Source organism: Pan paniscus, chromosome 23 (assembly GCF_029289425.2).
Source record: "Pan paniscus chromosome 23, NHGRI_mPanPan1-v2.0_pri, whole genome shotgun sequence".
Taxonomy (NCBI): Eukaryota; Metazoa; Chordata; class Mammalia; order Primates; family Hominidae; genus Pan; species Pan paniscus.
In genome coordinates this window covers 48508603-48529548 of record NC_085927.1, presented here as the reverse complement: position 1 = coordinate 48529548, position 20946 = coordinate 48508603, and the positions used below count along the sequence as shown (strand labels likewise).

The 20946-nt window shown below is 47.5% G+C and overlaps 2 protein-coding genes across 8 annotated transcripts in view; one reads left to right on the top strand and one right to left on the bottom strand.

Moving 5' to 3' along the window:
• Positions 1–69: 69 nt before the first annotated feature.
• On the bottom strand, positions 70–17315 carry CBY1 (chibby 1, beta catenin antagonist). Of its 7 annotated transcripts, none has more exons than XM_063603307.1 (7): positions 17199–17306; positions 8262–8401; positions 6272–6365; positions 5802–5917; positions 2951–3056; positions 2752–2870; positions 70–775 (listed from the first exon to the last, which is right to left on the bottom strand). In XM_063603307.1, exons 2-7 carry the CDS (start codon positions 8331–8333, stop codon positions 698–700), a joined length of 585 nt encoding a protein of 194 aa, XP_063459377.1. In that variant the 5' UTR covers positions 8334–8401; positions 17199–17306; the 3' UTR covers positions 70–697. The 7 variants fall into 7 exon arrangements, with proteins under 7 accessions (XP_063459377.1, XP_054961696.1, XP_054961697.1 ...); XM_055105721.2 differs by lacking the exons at positions 6272–6365; positions 8262–8401 and adding exons at positions 12655–12752; positions 12889–13001 and having other exon boundaries at positions 17199–17300; XM_055105722.2 differs by lacking the exons at positions 6272–6365; positions 8262–8401 and adding exons at positions 12655–12752; positions 12889–12998 and having other exon boundaries at positions 17199–17271.
• A 7-nt stretch (positions 17316–17322) lies between these two features.
• FAM227A (family with sequence similarity 227 member A) overlaps positions 17323–20946 on the top strand; it is a 78349-nt gene continuing 74725 nt past the window's right edge. Inside the window, exon 1 of the mRNA XM_034949048.3 lies at positions 17323–17829. The gene's annotated coding sequence lies outside the window, so the exon portion shown is untranslated. The remainder of the gene's footprint in view (positions 17830–20946) is intronic.

Below are 20946 nucleotides of genomic sequence, written 5' to 3'. Positions count from 1 at the left end.
TGCCTGGCCAGCTCCATTTACTTCTTGAGAAACTCATGGTTCTCTTTTTAGTCACTTTGGTCACAGAGAGATTATTTAACATCGTTTAATAAAAAAGTAGTAGTGCAAACAGGAAAGTAGCATAAAAATATAGTGTTGTTGTGGAAGGCTGGTGCTTGCTGCTGAGAAGCTGAAGCCAGAGGAGGCCAGGTGTGAGGAAGGAGGATTCTTTAAAGGCAAGAAGAGAGAGGCCTGCCTTTAAGAGCCAAGAGAGCCGCTCATCCATGACCCCAACACAGAGCTCTGTAGAACTGCTGTCACACGCCAAACACCAACGTAAGGGGGTGAGAGAATGAACTCCAGCCGCTTCTCCCAACACAACCCAACACAACCCAACAAAGCTATTCTGGGACATGTGTGTTTGCGAGCTTGTGTGTGGAGAGCACCAAAAAGCTCATCAGCAGCCCCAGGCCTCTGTGCGGTCTGGTTTTCAGACTGGCACCCGCAGGCAGTGCATCTGAAGCACCTTCTAGTTACTATCCCCATCTGGAATCTTGGTTTTCTCCATTCCATGTCACCTTCTATTGCCAACCCAAGGGTGCCAGTGCCTGTGGGTCCCATTATATGATACTCTCTTCCAGGACTGAATCCGCTAGTCTGGCCAAAAAAAAAAAGCACTCAGCCACATCCTACTCCCCAATAAATGTCTCTGGGGTCTTCATTTTCTCTTCCGGCTGATCCTCAGTTCATCCAGTTCCTTCTCCATTAAGTGGGATTCGGCAGTGGACTCTGAAAGCTGAAAGTGAAGCAGCGGCTGTTAGGAAGCAGCACATTTCTAGGAAATGTTTCGGGTTAGCAAGGCCGGCCCTACACATGGAGGAAAGGCCCCCTGCCACTTCTCTGATGCTGCTGGCCTCCACGATGGGAAACCCTCTGTAACTGGGTAGAATGCAACCCCTGATGACCCAGGACCACAAGTACTTGAAGAATATTCACAGTCCACTCTGTCAGCACGCTGTCACCCACGAGGGCATGGCACTCCCTGCACGAAGGAGAGCAGGTCTCAGAGGACGTCAAAGGCAGATACTGGTGATTGTAAGGCTAAGGGATTAGAGTTGAAATTGATTCTAAGCTGTAGCTCCCATAATGGGGATGAGGGGAAAAAATGCTGGAAATAGAATGCCACTTTCCTCCTTAGGGTTTTTTTGTTTTTGTTTTTTGGTTTGTTTGTTTTCTGAGACACGGTCTCGCTCTGTCGGCCAGGCTGGGTGCTTTTCTTGTACTAACTCACTATAAGGTAGATACTACGATTATGCTCATTTTTAAAAAAAAAATCCAGGCCGGGCGTGGTGGCTCATGCCTGTAATCTCAGCACTTTGGGAGGCCAAGACAGGGAGATCACTTGAGGTCAGGCGTTGGAGACCAGCCTGGCCAACATGGTGAAACCCCATCTCTACTAAAAATGCAAAAATTAGCCAAGCATGGTGGCGGGTGCTAATCAGGAGGCTGATGCAGGAGAATCACTTGAATCCGGGAGGCAGAGGCTGCAGTGGGGCAGTGGGTGGAGATCATGCCACTGTACTCCAGCCCAGGCTACAGAGCGAGACTCTGTCTAAAATAAATAAATAAATAAAAATAAAAATAAAAAAACATCCAGCCTAAAATGTCAGTCTTTTTTTTTTTTCCAAGATGGGGTCTCACTCTGTTGCCCAGGCTAGAGTACAGTGGCGCGATCTCAGCCCACTGCAACCTCCACCTCCCGGGTTCAAGCAATTCTCCTGCCTCAGCCTCCTGAGTAGCTGGGATTATAGGCGCGTGCCATCACACCCGGCTAATTTTTGTATTTTTACTAGAGACAAGGTTTCACCATGTTGGTCAGGCTGGTCTCGAACTCCTGACCTTGTGACCCGTCCACCTTGGCCTCCCAAAATGCTAAGATTACAGGCATGAGCCATCATGCCCAGCCTAGTCCTTTAAAAAAAAAAAAAAAAAAAAAAAAAAAAAAAAGGGGGTCTTACTTTGCAGCCAAGGCTGCTCTCAAACTCCTGAGGTTAAGCCATCCTCCTGTCTTAGCCTCCCAAGTAGCTGGGACTACAGGGGTGCACCACCACAATTAGCTATTATGCCATTTATTGCTGAAGCAATTAAGTTACAGAGCAGTTAGTCAGTAGCAGAGCTGGGTGAGGAACCCAGGCCATTTTGCTCTGGAGTGTGTGCTCTTAACCACTACGGTGTATGCTCTCCTGCCTCTGAACCTTCACAGGCTCCTCTAGGCCCAGTGGGTTGCTGGATTTTTAACAGCCACAAGAAACCAACACTAATGCAGTGTGAGCCCCTCAGCTGGTCTGTGCTGGGCACTGATTAATGCCTACTTGGTATGAGACACTTCCAAGCCATGAGCCGGCTCTACCCCTCTTCCTGGAATGCCTTCATCTAACCTCCATTCCTGCCATTATCCTTCCACATTCAGCTCAGATATCCCTTCCTCTGGGAAGCTCTCCCGACTTGACAGAAATAACTTCTCCCTCGTGTGCTGTGCAGATCCTGTGCAGACTCCAACTGGGTCCTTATGTAATTATGCTTACGGTCGGTCCACCTGCCTCTACACTGTGAGGGCAGGAACTGTGTCTTGTTTCTTGAGTGTGGCTTTGGATGCAAAGCAACATACCTGGCCAAACTGGCATTGAGGAGATATCTGTTGGATTAAGTGACTCGAGGTGGAGCCTCCCCAAAAGGAGAAGGTAGGCCTCTCTTCCCCATCACCTGCCTCACCATGTCTAACAGGATGTCCACTTTCAGCCGCAAGAGATTGTTCTCTTCCTCCAACTGCTGGTTCCGCCTGCGAAGGCGCTGAACCTCCCTCCGGTCCACACCGCCACTAACCCCTGTCTCTGGAGGAAGGACAGAACCAGTTAAAGGGGGATTTCCTCCTACAATCTTGTTTGACAAAATGGCAGGAAGTGCAGCTCACCTGCTATCCACTGGCCATTTTCAAACTTCAGGCTTTGCCCTGCCAGGTTCATAGTCGGGGATCCGTATTCCAAGCCCAGCTCCACCTCCCGGGTTGATCGATCCAACTGTGGGCGAGATGCTATGTGACAACTTCAGCAGGCCCGGAACACGCCTTCATCCCAGCTCCTCTTCCGCCAACAATATGACCCCAACAACTCATTTCTCTAATCATTACCCGGCACCTTTAATGATTTTTTTAAAGCCATAAAATCAAATGATGTACAGCAAAAGTTTAATTGTGAGATAAAAAATACACTGTTTTATACATTAGATGTTTTCCAGAAAAGCTATATATACTGAAATTAATAAATTGAATTATTTTATACCTACTTGACACTTAATAGTTTAAGCAATCCTACTATAAACTGTTAATCAAGTGAAAAATCCCTTTTAAATGTAATAGTCCCCCAAGTTATCATTTGCTTAATATGGAGCTACATATGTTGTGGAAAAGACATAAAATTCTAACAATTAAGAGGAAGAGGAGTTGCTTCTTAACGTGCGACAGTACAATTTACATATTCTATTCTTTTCTTTTCTTTTTTTTTTGAGACGGAGTTTCGCTCTTTCACCAAGGCTGGAGTACAGTGGTGCGATCTCAGTTCACTGCAGCCTCCGCCTCCCGGGTTCAAGTGATCCTCCCATCTCGGCCTCTGAATAGCTGGGACTACAGGCATGCACCACCATACCCGGCTAATTTTTGGGGTTTTTTTTGAGACGGAGTCTCACTCTTTCGCCCGGGCTGGAGTACAGTGGCACAATCTTGGCTCACTGCAACCTCTGCCTCCCAGGTTCAAGCAATTCTCCTGCCTCAGCTTCCCGAGTAGCTGGAACTACAGGCGCACGCCACCACGCCTGGATAATTTTTGTATTTTTTAGTAGAGACAGGGTTTCACCATATTGGCCAGGCTGGTCTCGAACTCCTGACCTTGTGATCCGCCCACCTCGGCCTCCCAAAGTGCTGGGATTATAGACGTGGGCCACCGTGCCCAGCCTAATTTTTGTATTTTTTAAAGTAGAGTCAGAGTTTTGCCACATTGGCCAGGCTGGTCTCAAACTCCTGACCTCAAGTGATGTGCCCACCTCAGCCTCCTAAAGTGCTGGGATTACAGGCGTGAGCCACTGCGCCTGGCCTAGATATTCATTTCTACAACTCACTGAGCACCCACCCCGATTCAGGACTCGGTACTGGGTATCCAGGGATGGGTATGACCAGCTCTGCCCTCAATAGCGGCTCAACACAGGGAGACCTTCAGGTAAGTGCTCAAATGTCCCTTTCTCAGTTAGGCCTTCCTGACCACCCTGTTGAAAATGACAGCTCAGTCCCCAGTGCTCAGCCACACCCCATCCCAGGCCTATGCTTTGTTTTGCTGTCTGGCACATATCACCATCTGATATAAATTTGCTTATTTTCTGTAGCCTTCCGTTAAAGTATCTGCCCCATGAAAGCAGGGATTTGATGTTTTTCTCTCCCCTCCTTCATCCACTTCTGCATGCCCAGTGCTTAGGAGAGTGCCTGGCACATAGAAAGGTATCAATCAATAGCTCTTTAATTAATCTATTCTAGATTCTAGAATTAAACATTCTAGGCAGAAGGAGTAGCATGCGCAGAGGAGGTTCACACGGGGCTTGGGCGGCTGCAGCACAGGGTGTGCAGAGGGCAAGGGCAGGAAGGAGAGCTGGAGTGAGGCCACCAAGGGTCATTTGTGCTGCTCCCAAGATCTGGGTCGTTATCCTATAATAACGGGGAACTAATAAAATCCACCAGTGACCATACGGAGCGCTGTGGAGGCCTTAAAAGTACCAAGGCTTACAAGTACCTGTCAGCATGTGGAAAACAATGTAGGGGAGGACCGACTTCAAGTCACGGTCAGAGACAGACGTCATGTAAGCACACTGCTGCTCTTACGCTGTGTGGGGTTAGGACAGAGGATGTCCTAGAGGGACCGCCAGGTGTATCTGCATCTCTCACACATGGCAGAGAGGAAAGGGAGCCTCAGGCCTGGGGGCACCAGAAACTGAGATCCTAAGCCTCTGTCTGGCCTGCTCCACAGAATGCCCAGCTCTGGCCACAGTGGGGCTGCCCCCACCATGATTTTCACTGGGAACAGGAGACAACAGACTCTTAAAACCTGAAACCTGGAGTGAATGCTCAGCCCCCACAGCCTTGTTGTTCAACCCCACTCGCCTTCTGTGAAGACATGGCCAGTCTGAATAGCCAGCTCTGTAGGAAAAGGTCACAGAATAAAGTAGAAGTCAAATTGGATAATACTGGCTGGGCACAGTGGCTCACACCTGTAATCCTAGCACTTGGGGAGGCCAAGGCGGTGGATCACCTGAGGTCAGCAGTTCGAGACCAGCCTGGCCAACATGGTGAAACCCTGTCTCTACTAAAAGTACAAAAATTAGCCGGGCATGGTGGCGGGCAGTTGTAATCCCAGCTACTCAGGAGGCTGAGGAAGGAGAATCGCTTGAACCCGGGAGGTGGAGGTTGCAGTGAGTCGAGATCGCGCCACTGCACCCTAGCCTGTGGGACGGGAGCGAGACTCCATCTCAAAAAAGAAAAAAAAAATTTGGATATTTGGGGTCAAATATCATAATGAGATCGTCTTCTTAGGTTCTTGGATAAACAAGCTCTGACGATCATTCCCAAACAAGAGTTCAAAAATGTTTTCCGCAATAGCAATGATATGGACGGAAAGGATGCCCTCCTGCACCGATGCCTCTGGAGGACCACACTTTCCATTCAGAGACACGCTCAGCACTCAACTCATGCTGCACACCCGGCCGACCCCAGTACTGACACTCACAGAATGCAGGTTGGAGAGAGAGGCCGACTTCCGAGGAGGTGTCTTCTTCGGACTGAACGTATTCCCAAAGAAAGGCATCTTTGGCCTGATGAAAGCAAAGCCAGTGCTCCCTTCTCCTAGGGTCAGAAAAAGTCAGGGGTACAAGCAGCTGGATCACTGACCTTATGCCATTGTCTCCAAATCTTGAAGACATACATTTTATCATGTGGCTACTAATGATCCTGGTGCTATGGTTTGAATGTCCCCACCAAAACTCATGTTGAAATTGAATTGCCATTGTTTAACAGTATAAGGGGTGACTGGGCCATGTGAGCTCTGCTCTCATGAATGGATTAATGCCATTGTCATGGAGTAGGTTAGTTTTCTCTGGCGTGGGCTCCTGGCAAAAGGATGAGTTCTGCTGCCATGCTGTCTGTCTCATGCACTTGCTCACCATGTGAGCCTTCTGCCTCACACAGGATGACCCTCACCAGATACTTGCACCATGCTCTTGGACTTCCCAGTCTCCAGAACTGTGAGCCAAATAAACTTCTTTTCTTTATAAATTACCCAGTCTGTGGTAATCTGTAACGGCAGCACAAAATGGATTAAGACGCGTGGTAATAGCTCCCATGTGCTGAACGCTCCCTTTGTGCTACGCGGTATGCTAAGATTTTTGGGTGGCACACAGTGGCGCATGCCTGTAGTCCCAACTACTTGGGAAGCTGAGGCTGGGGGGTCGCTGGAGCCCAGGGAGGTTGAGGCTGCAGTGAGCTGTGGCCCACTGCTGCTCTTCAGTCTAGGCTACAGAGTGAGAGGCCATGTCTCAAAAAAAAAAAGCCTGGCATGGTGGCACACAACTACAGTCTCAGTGACTCAGGAGGCTGAGGTAGGCAGATCACTTGAGCCCAGGAGTTTAAGACCAGCCTGGCCAACATGGCAAAACCCTGTCTCTACAAAAAATACAAAAATTAGCCAGGCATGGTGGTGCGTGCCTGTAGTCTCAGCTATTCAGTAGGCTTAGGTGGGAGGATCACTTGAACCTATGAGTCTGAGCCTCCAGTGAGCTATGATCATGCCACTGCACTCCAGCCTGAGTCAAAGAGCATTACCCTGTCTCTAAAAAAAATAAATAAATAAATAAATGGCTGGGCACGGTGGCTCATATCTGTAATCCCAGCACTTTGGGAGGCCGAGGCGGGCGAATCAAGAGGTCAGGAGTTTGAGACCAGCCTGGCCAACGTGGTGAAACCCTGTCTCTACTAAAAATACAAAAAATTAGCTAGGCATAGTGGTGGGTGCCTGTAATCCCAGCTAGTTGGGAGGCTGAGGCAGGAAAATTGCTTGAACCCAGGAGGCAGAGATTGCAGTGAGCCGAGATTGCGCCACTGCACTCCAGCCTGGGTGACAGAGCAAGACTCTGTCTCAAAAATAAATTAAAAAATAAAATAAATAAATAAATAAGTAAAGCTATGCTTATATTTCCTTTCCAGATTGATAACAGTGCTCCTCACTTGTCACCAGTGTCACTTGTCAACAGTGCACCTTATATGTTACGTTACCTGTTCTGTTATGGAAGGTGACGTGAGGTGTCCTGAAAAGGGGGCAGGTCCACGACATGGCGGAGCTGACAACAACACCCCTCCATCCTGTACATTTGCTTTTAGCATAATGCAACCTATTGCAATTCACCTAGGCCTAGTTAAGTAGATTTCCTGATAACACCCTGGTTTTGGGGGAGAAAAGGAGGGGAGAAGCAAACTTTTTATTTAGGCTGGGAGCAGTGGCTCACACCTGTAATCCTAGCACTTTGGGAGGCCAGGGCGGGAGGATTACTTGAGCACAGGAGTTCAAGACCAGCCTGGGCAACTTAGCAGGACCCATCTCTACCAAAAAAAGGTTAAAAAAGAAAAAAAAAAAAAAAATATATATATATATATATATATATAACATTAAAACAGAAAAGTCTACCACAAATCATAAGTGTAAGGTTTCATGAGTTTTTACTACACAAGTATAACCACCCTCCAGGGCCAGGCGTGGTGGTTTATACCTGAAATCCCAGCACTTTGGGAGGCCAAGGTGAGAGGATTGCTTGAGCCCAAGAGTTCAAGACCAGCCTGAGTGACACAGTGAGACCCCCATCTCTAAAAAAATTAAAATCAAATATTTTTTAAATTTTATTTTTTATTTACGATTTTTTTTTGAGACAGAGCCCTGCTCTGTGCCTCAGCCTTGTAAATAGCTGGGATTACAGGTGTGTGCCACCACGCCCAGCTAATTTTTGTATTTTTAGTAGAGACAGGGTTTTACCATGTTGGCCAGGCTGGTCTCGAACTCCTGACCTCAAGTGATCTGCCCACCTTGGCCTCCCAAAGTGCTGGAATTACAGGTGTGAACCAACGCACTGGCTCAAAACATTTTTTTAAAACCACCCTCCAGATTGGGATACAGAGCATTTCAGCACTCCATAAGCCTCACCTGGCCACTGTACATGCACAGAATTGCACAGTGAGTCCTCGTTTGCATCTGGCTTCTCACACTCAACGTCATGTTTCTGACATTTATCCATGCAGCTGTGTGTAGTTATAGTTTGTTCATTTGCATTGCTGGATAATATTCTATTGTATAAACACAGCAAAATTTACTTGTCTACAGAAGATGGACATTTGAGCTGTTTGCAGTTTTGTTTTGTGTTTCTTGAGACAGGGTCTTGTTCTGGTCCCCCAGGTTGGAGTGCAGTGGTGCCATCTCTGTTCACTGTAGCCTCAACCTCCCAGGCTCAGGTGATCCTCCCATCTCAGTGTCATGGGTAGCTGGGACTATAGGCACGCACCACCATGCTGGCTAATTTTCTGCATTTTTAATAGAGATGGGAGTTTCGTCATGTTGCCTAGTCTGGTCTTGAACTCTTGGGCTCAAGTGATCTGCCTGCCTCAGCCTCCCAAAATGCTGGAATTACAGGTGTGAACCACCACGCCCGGCCTGTTTCCAGTTTTTGACCGTCAAAAATAGTGCTGCTAGGCCAGGCATGGTGGCTTATGCCAGTAATCCTAGCACTTTGGGAGGCCAAGACAGGAGGATCACTTGATGCCAGGAGTTCAAGACCAGCCTAGGCAATATAATGAGACCTCATCTCTACAAAAAATTGAAAAATCAGCCAGGCGTGGTAGTGTACCCTTGTAGTCCCAGCTACTCAGGAGGCTGAGGTGGAAGGATTGCTTCAGCCCAGGAGTTTGAGGCTGCAGTGAGCTATGATCACCACTGCACACTCCAGTCTGGGCAACAGAGCAAGACCCTGTCTCAAGAAAAAAAAAAAAAAAAAAGAAAAGAAAAAAAACTACTGCTAAGAACATAAGACCTGAGCATGTATATCTACATGCATATGTACAACTTTCTGGTTCCATACTTAGGGGTATAACTATAGAGTCACAGAGCATTCATATATTTAGCTTTAACAGATTCTGCCAAATGGTTTTCCAAAGTCATTGTACCAATTTAGACTCCTATCTGTAGTTTGCAAGAGATCCTTGTCAATATCTGGCACTTTCTTTTTCATCTTTTCCATTCTGGCAGGTATGTAATGGTGTTGCATTGTTTAATTTGCTTTTCCCAAATAACTAATTAAGTTGAGCATCATTTAACATACTCCTTGGACATATATGGATTTTTTTGTGGCGTGCTTATTCATGTATTTTGCCTTTTTTTTTTTTTTTTTTTTGAGATGGAGTCTCCCTCTGTCATCGGGCTGGAGTGCAGTGGCACAATCTCAGCTCACTGCAACCTCTGCCTCCCAGGTTCAAGTGATTCTCCTGCCTCAGCCTCCCGAGTAACTGGGATTACAGGAACACACCACCATGCCCAGCTAATTTTTGTATTTTTAATAGAGACAGGGTTTCGCTATGCTGGCCAGGCTTGTCTCGAACTCCTGACCTCAAGCAATCTGCCCGCCACAGCCTCCCAAAGTGCTAGGATTATAGGCATGAGCCACCGCGCCCAGCCCTCTTTTGCCATTTTTTAAAATTGAGCTGTCTATCATGTTCATTTTGTAAGGGTTTGTAAGGGTATTTATATACGCTGGATACAAGTTTCACTACTGTATATATGTACAGTACTGAAAATATCTTCTCCCACTTTTTTCTTTTTGCTTTCTCCTTCTTTTTTTTTTTTTTGAAACAGAGTCTCGCTCTGTCACCCAGGCTGGAGTGCAGTGGTGCTATCTTGGCTCACTGCAACCTCTGCCTCCCAGGTTCAAGAGATTCTCCTGTCTCAACCTCCTGAGTAGCTGGGATTACACACGCCTGCCACTAAACCCAGCTAATCTTTGTGTTTTTAGTAGAGATGGGGTTTTGCCATGTTGGCCAGGCTGGTCTCGAACTCCTGACCTCAAGTGATCCACCCGCCTCCGCCTCCTAAAGTGCTGGAATTACAGTCATGAGCCACTGCACCCGACCTCTTTTTGCTTTCTTTTTTTTTTCCTTTTTTTTTTTTTGGAGACAGAGTTTCGCTCTTGTTGCCCAGGCTGAAGTGCAATGGCGCCATCTCGGCACACCGCAACCTCCACCTCCCGGGTTCAAGTGATTCTCCTGCCTCAGCTTCCCAAGTAGCTGAGATTACAGGCATGCGCCACCACGCCCGGCTAATTTTTGTATTTTTAGTAGAGACAGGGTTTCTCTATGTTGGTCAGGCTGGTCTCGAACTCCCAACCTCAGGTGATCCACCCACCTCAGCCTCCCAAAGTGCTGGGATTACAGGTGTGGGCCACCGTGTCCGGCCTCATTTTGCTTTCTTAATGCAACCTCCGCCTCCCGGGTTCAAGCGATTCTCCTGCTTCAGCCTCCCAGGTAGCTAGGACTATAGGCACGCACCACCACATCCAGCTAATTTGTGTATTTTTAGTAGAGACGGGGTTTCACCATGTTGGCCAGGATGGTCTCAATCTCTTGACCTCGTGATCGACCTGCCTCGGCCTCCCAAAGTGCTGAGATTACAGGTGTGAGCCACAGCTCCCAGCCAGAAGTTCTTAATTATAATGAAATCCAATTATTTATTTATTTATTTATTTATTTATTTTGAGATCAAGTCTTACTCTGTCACCCAGGCTGGAGGGCAGTGATGTGATCTCAGCTGACTGCAACCTCTGCCTCCTGGGTTCAAGCAATTCTCCTGCCTCAGCCTCCTGAGTAGCAGGGATTACAGGCGCCTGCCACCACACCCAACTAATGTTTGTACTTTTAGTAGAGATGGTGTTTCGCCATGTTGGCCAGGCTGGTCTTGAATTCCTGACCTCCCAAAGTGCTGGGATTACAGGCATAAGCCACTGCACCCAGCCCAATTTATTATTATTTCTTAAGGATTAGTGCTTGTATTGTATTTTTAAAATGTTTGCCTACCCCAGGCTGGGTATGGTGCCTCATGCCTATAAATCCTAGCACTTTGGGAGGCAGAGGCAGGCAAATAACTTGAGTCCAGGAGTTCAAGACCATCCTGGGCAACATGGCAAACAAAACCCTGTCTCTACCAAAGATACAAAAAATTAGCTGGGCATGGTGGTGTACGCCTGTGGTCCCAGCTATTCAGGAGGCAGAGGTGGGAGGATTGCTTGCGCCCAGGAGCCAGAGGTTGCAGTGAGCTGAGATTATGACACTGCACTCCAGCTTGGGTGACAGAGTGAGATCCTGTCCCCCGCCCTCCAAAAAAAATTGCCTACCCCAAGGTCATGATGATATTTTCTGTTAACTTCTGCTAATATTATTGTTTACATTTCACATTTGTGACTATAATTCATCTTGAATTAATATTTGTATATGATGTAAAACAGGGGTTAGTGTTCTTTTTTCCCCATATATCACCCAATTTTTTATTTTATTTATTTATTTATTTATTTTTTGAGACAGAGTCTCATTCTGTTGCCCAGGCTAGAGTGCAGTGGCATGATCTTGGCTCACTGCAGCCTCGACCTCCCAGGTTCAAGCGATTCTCCCACCTCAGCTTCCCAAGTAGCTGAGATCACAGGCACGCACCACTAGGCCCAGCTAATTTTTGTGTCTTTTGTAGAGACGGGGTTTCGCCATGTTGCCCAGGCTGGTCACGAACTCCTGAGCTCAAGCGACTGGCCCAACTTGGCCTCTCAGAGTGCTGGGATTACAGGCCTGAGCCACCACGCCTGGCCTATATTATTCAATTTTAATTTATAGCACACACACAGCTTACAAAGAATCCTTCTAAGAAGACATAGACTGAAGAGAACAACAATGACGGCACAAGTGAGCAAAAAGAAAACAGCCGACCTCTCACTGCTCCTCCTGGGCGTAAGGTCTTCCTTCACTACATTATGAAATAAAAGCAGTAACGGGTTAATTGGATCTGACAAGAAATGGGCCAAAAAAGGCAGGAGGAGGGGTTGGTATCTTTTCAAGACTATTTGAAACAAGGTTTTATATCCATTATCATTAAAAGAGAATTCAAAGTATGAATCCATCACAATCAGCAAGGTATGTATCCAATGAGAACAGGAAAAAAAACTTCCAGGCTGTTTTCATTAAGGGAGAAATTGATCTCACTAAAATTAATGATAAAAGTTAAGAAGCTTCTTTGGAATGTATGTAAAACATACAATACATAAGTATAGTATATATAATTTATAAATAAATGAAGGTATTTGGGGTTATGTGCTCATGACAGCTTTCCTGGTAGTTATGTGTTTGAATTAAAAACAATCATATAGTGGCTCACGCCTGTAATCCCAGCACTTTGGGAGGCCAAGGCAGGTGGATCACCTGAGGTCAGAAGTTCGAGACCAGTCTGGCCAACATGGTGAAACCCTGTCTCTACTAAAAATGTACAAAAATTAGCCGGGAGTGGTGGTGCTCACCTGTAATCCCAACTGCCTGGGAGGCTGAGGCACGAGAAAGGCTTGAACCCGGGAGGTGGAGGTTGCGGTGAGCCGAGATCACGCCACTGCGCTCCAGCCTGGGTGACAGAATGAGACTCTGTCTCAAAAATAAAATAAAATAAAATAAAATCATAAAAATAAAAACAATCATAGACCAGCAGCTTAGGGGATGGCATTTGGGCCTGGGCATAGCACTTTAGAACTTGGACAAACCAGAGTGCTTCCAGCTTGGTAGTGGAGGGGACGGAGTGGGGACCAAGATGCAGAGGGGGGTTGATGCTGTGTCACCATCCAAAACACACTGTAAGGCCCTGGCACTGTTTCTGCTGGAGAAGAGAAAGAGGTTAGAAGAGGGGAAAGCATTAATCTTATGTCTATAATCTTATGTAAAGGACAGAACAAGAATAAAATAGGAGGAATATCCATTAATAAAGTTCTGGAGACTGAGGCAGTAGAATCGCTTGAACCCAGGAGGTGGAGGTTGCAGTGAGCCGAGATCGTGTCATTGCGCTCCAGCCTGGGCAACAAGAGTGAAACTCCGTCTCAAAAATAAATAAATAAATAAATAAAGATGAAAATGCTAGGGTTTGGGGAAGTTTCCCAATTTTCCCAAGGTGCATAGCCATGATCAGTTGGCTGAAGGTGTATATGTGTCTGCGTGTGTATGTACCTGTACACACACATATATGGTATACGTGTACATACATATGGTGTGTGTGTGTCTATATACACATGTATATACTTATCCTTGTATTAGTAACATGTGAGGCACATCATTAAAAGATGCATTTTCGGCCCGGTGTGGTGGCTCATGCCTGTAATCCCAGCACTTTGGGAGGCCGAGGCAGGTGGATCACTTGAGGTCAGGAGTTCAGGACCAGCCTGGCCAACACAGTGAAACCCCGTCTCTACTAAAAATACAAAAATTAGCCAGGCGCGGTGGCATGAGCCTGTAATCCCAGCTACTCGGGGTGCTGAGACAGGAGAATCGCTCGAACCTGGGAGGCAGAGGTTGCAGTGAGCCAAGATCACGCCACTGCACTCCAGCCTGGGTGACAGAGCAACACTCCATCTCAAAAAACAAAAAGTTAAAAAAATGCATTTTCATTCATCCTATTGGCAAAAATTAAAAAGATGAATAATACCCATGGTTGATGAGGATGTGAAGAAAAAGACACTGTTATTACTGGTGGAATCAGAAGATGCTATAATTCTTTCAAGGGCACTCAAAACTTGGCAAAATTGTAAATGTGTACACTTTTTGGACAGCAACTCTACTTCTAAAATATTACACTCCAGAAAGACTTGGACATGCTCACACCCAATGTTCTCTATTGTTGATAACAGTAAAAAATAAGAAACAATCCAAACAATTTGGGTGTAGCCAAATAATTTGTGGCACATTCTTTTTTTTTTTTTTTTTGAGACAGAGTCTTACTCTGTCGCCCAGGCTGGAGTGCAGTGGTGCGATGTCGGCTCACTGCAAGCTCCGCCTCCCGGATTCACACCATTCTCCCGCCTCAGCCTCCCAAGTAGCTGGGACTACAGGCGCCTGCCACCACACCCGGGTAATTTTTTGTATTTTTAGTAGAGATGGGGTTTCACCGTGTTAGCCAGGATGGTCTCGATCTCCTGACCTTGTGATCTGCCCACCTTGGCCTCCCAAAGTGCTGGGATGACAGGTGTGAGCCACCATGCCCGGCCAGCACATTCTTATAATAAAATTGTGGGCCTAAGCCGGGTGCGGTGGCTCACGCCTATAATCTCAGCACTTTGGGAGGCTGAGACAGGTGGATCACTTAAGGTCAGGTGTTTGAGACCAGCCTGGCCAACATGATGAAACCCTGTCTCTACTAAAAAATACAAAAATTAGCCAGGTGTGGTGGCACACGCCTGTAATCCCAGCTACTCAGAAGGCTGAGGCTTGAATCCAGCAGGCAGAGGTTGCAGTGAGCTGAGATTGTGCCACTGTAGCCTGGGCGACAGAGCAAGACTCTGTCTCAAAAAAACAAAAAACAAACAAACAAAAAAAAACAATTGTAGGCCAGGTACAGTGGCTCACACCTGTAATCCCAGCATTTTGGGAGGCCAAGGCAGGCGGATCACTTGACGCCAGGAGTTCGAGACCAGCCTGGCCAACATGGCAAAACCGCATTTCTACTAAAAATACAAAAATTAGCCCAGTATGGTGGCGTGCGCCTGTAATCTCAGCTACTCGGGAGGCTGAGGCACGAGAATTGCTTGAACCCAGGAGGCGGAGGTTGCAGTGAGCAGAAATTGCGCCACTGCACTCCAGCCTGGACAACAAAGTGAGACTATATCTCAAAAAATAAAAATAAAAATAAAATTGTAAATAGCAATTAAAGACAGTGAGATAGCTGTATATGAACTAACCTGAAAGACTTCTGACATGCTTTAACCTGCGAAAGCAGGTTGCAGAATGACGTGTATGGTATTTCCCCCATATGATAAGACAAAGTGAAAATAAAAGAATAGGCCGGGCGCGGTGGCTCACGCCTGTAATCCCAGCACTTTGGGAGGCCGAGGCGGGCGGATCACGAGGTCAGGAGATTGAGACCACTCTGGCTAACACAGTGAAACCCCGTCTCTACTAAAAATACAAAAAATTAGCCTGGCATGGTGGCAGGAGCCTGTAGTCCCATCTATTCGTAGTCCCAGCTACTCAGAAGGCTGAGGCAGGACAATGGCGTGAACCCAGGAGGCAGAGCTTGCAGTGAACCGAGATCACACCACTGCACTCCAGCCTGGGCAACAGAGCCAGACTCCATCTCAAAAAAAATAAAATAAAATAAAATAAAGTAATATATGTGTGTATTAAAAAAAAGAAAGAGGCCGGGTACGGTGGCTTATGCCTGTAATCCCAGCACTTTAGGAGGCCGAGTTGGGCAGATCACGAGGTCAAGAGATCGAGACTATCCTGGCCAACATGGTGAAACCCTGTTTCTACTAAAAATACAAAAATTAGTCGGTTGTGCTGGTGTGCGCCAGTTGTCCCAGCTACTCAGGAGGCTGAGGCAGGATAATTGCTTGAACCCAGGAGGCGGAGGTTGCAGTGAGCTGAAATTGCACCACTGCTTTCTAGCCTGGGTGACAGAACAAGACCCCATCTCAAAGAAAAAAAAAAAGAACAGAAAGAAAGAGATCTGGAAGGATACACCAAACTGTTCATAGTGGTTAAACCTGAAAAAGGGAATAAGATGACTGACTTGAATGAAATTGTCATTTTATAGGTTAAAAAAAGGTCAAATTGTGACAATTTCATATGGTACAATACAAAATTATATTAAATATACTCGAGATTTAATGAATTATTACAATGAGAATATATTCATGTATTACTTATGAACAAAATAAACAAAACACAGTTAAAAAGCAGCCCCCAGCATGCCTAAAATCTAGAGACATTTGAAGAAGGAGAAATAAGTCAAGTCCCCACTGATGCTAACTGCACTGGGCCTGAGCACATGGGCTGGACACAACAAGTTTAGGGGCCTGGCTCTGCCCTTCAGTTGCCTGCTAGACCTTGGCCCAGCTGCTTTACTTCTCGGGCTTTAACTGGGCACCTCACTCATGACCGCACTAATTCTCATAACACTACAGCTGGGAGCTGTCATCCATATATTACAGATGAGGAAGGGTCTGGATTAGCTACCTTTTAAGTCAGATCTAATAATCCACAAACAGCTCAGCTGAGATCCTGGGATTCTGGGGCATCCGCGTGCACTTGAGGTACAAGCTGTCCCCCTGGCCCATGGCAACCTTCTTTCTAGTGAAACTCCCGGGGCGAGCGTGCTCCGCACACAGGAAGTGAAGGGGGAGCACCTGGCTTCCAATGATCACTCTGCGGCTCACCCACAGTGGGACTCCAGCATTTATCCCCCTTGGACTTCGGCTTCTTTCTTTGCACTGAGGAATAATAATAGTACCTGGCTCACAAGATGTTATAGTGTTTTAGTGTTTATAGGAAGCTGTGCACTTGATCCTCACAACGACCCTGGGAAGAGGATCAAGTAAGTAGAGCCTCCCCAGTCCACAGATACTGATACTAATCACTAATCATTGTGTAAAGGTTTTCCGTTTGCAACAGGCCATAAAATATATTATCTTACTTTAATTCTAAGAAAACAAGGGCGGAATCTCTGGCTTTCATCGGATTCTCAAAGGTATACGTGTCCCCCAAGGAGTTCAGAGGTAGCCATGATACGCAGGTGCACGGCCCCCAGGGCTGTCGGACTCAAGTAACAGCTGTCAACAAACGTTAACACGCACGATCTCATGCAATCACCTTCACGGCGACCTACGGGGAGGAATTACCGCCCCAACTCACAACCGCGGAGACACACAGAGGAGGGCGGCCACCGCCCGGGGTCGCCCGGCCTCCGCCCCCTTCCCCGGGCCCTCCTGAAGCCTCTCTCCAGGCGAGGCCCGGACGTCCTACTCAGCTCGGGCCCCCGAGTGAACCCAGGCAGCGCTGGCCGGCGACGCCGGACTCGGAGACGTACCTGACGCGTCTCAGAAGCCGGGGTCCAAGCGCTCCCCGAACCCCCAGCAAGGATCCTGTAGCCCAGAGCTACCTTGACCCACCCGCCTCCGGCCGCCCGCCCGCCACGCGCATGCGCCGCCCCGCCCGGCCTCTACCACCGAGGAAAGGGGTAACCGGCGCGGGGGTTCCCAGCGCCAGCCTGCGCCAATCCCCAGAAACTCCGTGAATCACCTCGGGATGGTAAACGGATTATACAAAGGCAGTGTCTTCTGGGGTCCTTTTCATGCCTCTAGGACCAGGACCTGCACTCACCCTCCCCACTGACACATTGGTCTGGGCCCCCGGCCCGGCTGTCACCATGGAAACGGCATCTCGCGGACAACGCGGCGGCTCACGAAGGTTCCATTGTTAAGCGAAACGGGAAAGTGGAGACCGCGCCGGCGTTGCCTAGAGAACGCCTGGACTCAGAGTAGCAAAATGGGCCTCTCTCCAACTCCCCTCCTCCTCCCCCAGCACAAGGCAAAGGGCACCCCTTGCTGTGAGTTTGGGGGCACCGGCTGTCGGGGGCCGACCCAGAACTTTGCGGGGTCCCCTGAGGGACCCGTGGCGGGACCGGCCCCGGGTTCGTCAAATTCCGCCGATGCTTTCAGGTAAGACGGACGGACAGACGCACCATGACCCACCTCTGGCAGCCTGCCCCCTCCCCGTGCCCTTATGGCGGCTTCTACAAGCAAGGGAAGCTGAGGCCCAGGGACTACTTAAAGGTCGCATTGTGAGGAAGGGACAGAGAACTACTGGAGAATCAACTCCACATCTCCTAGAGTCCTAAAAGCGTGTGTTATTGGTTCCGTCTGATAAGTGCAGAAACTAGGCCGTTCAAGGAGTTTACCGGCTGCCTAGTGGGTGTATCAGGGCGTCCATCCAGTGAGGGGCAGGACCCAGGGGTCTTTGACTCCAAGCGCAGTTCTCTTCCAACTACACCACCCTGCATTAAAAGAGGGGAGACTTCCATGTCCTAGAACTAAAATCTTCACAATCTGGCTCAGCATTGTGCAGTAGAAACATAAAGCAGGCCACGTATGTGATTTGGAATTTTCTAGTAGCCACATTTTTTAAAAAGTAAAAAAGAAAAAAAGCCAAGTGAAATTAATTTGAGTAATGTTTTAAACTCCATATGTCCAAAACATTACTATTTCAAGATATAATCAGTATTTCTAAATTTGCACTGCTTCCATTTAAAAATTTAATTTTTTTTTTTTTTTTTAAGACAGAGTCTCACTCTGTTGCCCAGGCTGGGGTTGCAGTGGCGTGATCTCGGCCTCCCGGGTTCAAGCGATTCTGCTGTCTTAACCTCCCGAGTAGCTGGAATTACAGGCACCCACCACCACGCCCGGCTAATTTTTTGTATTTTTAGTAGAGATGGCGTTTCACCATGTTGGCCAGGCTGGTCTCGAACTCCTGACCTCAGGTGATCTGCTTGACTGGGCCTCCCAAAGTGCTGGTATTACAGGTGCGGGCCACTGCGCCTGGCCAAAATTTGAATTAATTAAAATTAAAATTTTACTCTTGGCTGTTCTATCTATGGAGTAGCCATTCTTTTATTGCTTTACTTTAAAAAAATTTTACTTTTTTTTTTTTTCGAGACAGCGCTCTGTCTCCCAGGCTGGAGTGCAGTGGCACGATCTTGGCTCACTGCAACCTCCACCTCCTGGGTTCACGCCATTCTCCTGCCTCCACCTCCCAAGTAGGTGGGACTACAGGCGCCCGCCACCATGCCAGGCTAATTTTTTTTTTTTTGGTATTTATTTATTTATTTATTTATTTTAGATGGAGTCTCGCACTGTCGCCTAGGCTGGAGTGTGCAGTGGCACAATCTCAGCTCACTGCAAGCTCCGCCTCCTGGGTTCATGCCATTGTCCTGCCTCAGCCTCTCTAGTAGCTGGGACTACAGGCGCCCGCCACCATGCCAGGCTAATTTTTTTTTTGATATTTATTTATTTATTTATTTATTTTAGATGGAGTCTCGCACCGTCGCCTAGGCTGGAGTGTGCAGTGGCACAATCTCAGCTCACTGCAAGCTCCGCCTCCTGGGTTCATGCCATTGTCCTGCCTCAGCCTCTCTAGTAGCTGGGATTACAGGCGCCCGCCACCAAGCCCAGCTAATTTTTTTTTTTCTTGGTATTTTTAGTAGAGATGGGGTTTCACCATGTTAGCCAGGATGGTCTCGATCTCCTGACCTCGTGATCCGCCTGCCTTGGCCTCCCAAAGTGCTGGGATTACAGGCGTGAGCCACCGCGCCCAGCCTTTTGTTTATTTTTTTGAGACAGGGTCTCATTCTGTCACCCAGGCTGGAGTGCAGTGACATCATCCCCACCTCCCAAAGTATTGGGATTACAGGTATGAGCCATTGCATTCAGCCTTAGAATTTTACTTATTCAGTCACATTAACCAAATTCCAAGGACTTAATTATCACATGTAGCTAGTGCTATTTTGATGGCCAGCATGGCCAGCCTCACTTCCCGCTGCTTGGATGGTATATTTTGGATGGCATATTATTTCCGCTCCCCATTTTTTCTTTTTTTTTTGAGACCGAGTTTTGCTCTTGTTGCCCAGGCTGGAGTGCAGTGGCGCGATCCGGCTCACTGCAAGCTCCGCCTCCTGGGTTCAAGCAATTCTCCTGCCTCAGCCTCCAGAGTAGCTGGGACAACAGGCGCCCGCCATCACACCCGGCTAGTTTTTTGTATTTTTAGTGGAGACGGGGTTTCACCGTGTTAGCCAGGATGGTCTCGATCTCCTGACCTCGTCATCCGCCTGCCTTGGCCTCCCAAAGTGGTGGGATTACAGGCGTGAGCCACCGCGCCCGGCCCTGCTCCCCTTTATCTAATTAACTTGTGCTCCTCCTTTAGCACCTTGATCTCCTTGTATGGTCAAAACACACTATTATGTCATCTTACAGTGTTGTTCCCTTTGAAGTAGTGATGACAGTTATAACTCATAATTATGATTTACGTAATTGTCTCATTGTCCTGTCTCCTTCAGTAGATGTAAGCCCCTTGAGGGCAGGGACCAAGTCTGGTTTAGTTCACTTTCCTGTCCCGAGTATGAGCATGCTGCTGGCTTATGGTAGGTACTCAGTAAATAGTCATTTCATCCACAGTCCCCAACCTTTTTGGCTTCAGGAACCAGTTTCATGGAAGACAATTTTTACACAGACCTGGGATCGGGGGGATGGTTTTGGGATGATTCAAGAGCATTACAGGCCGGGTGCGGTGGCTCATGCCTGTAATCCCAGCACTTTGGGAGGCTGAGACAGGCAGATCACGAGGTCAGGAGTTTGAGACCAGCCTGACCAATGTGGTGAAACCCCATCTCTACTAAAAATACAAAAATTAGCCAGGCATGGTGGCGTGCACCTGTAATCCCAGCTACTTGAGAGGCTGAGGCAGGAGAATCACTTGAACCCAGGAGGCGGAGTTTGCACTGAGCCAAGATTGTGCCATTGCATTCCAGCCTGGGCAACAAGAGTGAAACTCCGTCTCAAAAAAAAAAAAAAAAGCATTACATTCATTGTGCACTTTATTTCTACTGTTATTACATTGTAACATAAAATAATTCTACAACTCACCATAATGTAGAATCAGTGGGAGCCCTGAGCTTGTTTTCCTGGAACTAGACAGTCTATCTGGGAGTGCTGAGAGACAGTGACGGATCATCAGGCATTAGATTCTCATAAGGAGCACACACCCTAGGTCCCTTGCATGCATAG

Bases quoted from the DNA above. Each gene is read 5' to 3' on its own strand.
- CBY1 (XM_063603307.1), bottom strand. From the start codon at position 8,333: ATGACGTTGAGTGTGAGAAGCCAGATGCAAACGAGGACTCACTGTGCA. The intron at 6,366-8,261 runs GTGAGGCTTATG...CTGCCGTTACAG, and splicing joins TGTGCATGTACAGTGGCCAG to ATTACCACAGACTGGGTAAT. The intron at 2,871-2,950 runs GTGAGCTGCACT...TCCTTCCTCCAG, and splicing joins AAATGGCCAGTGGATAGCAG to AGACAGGGGTTAGTGGCGGT.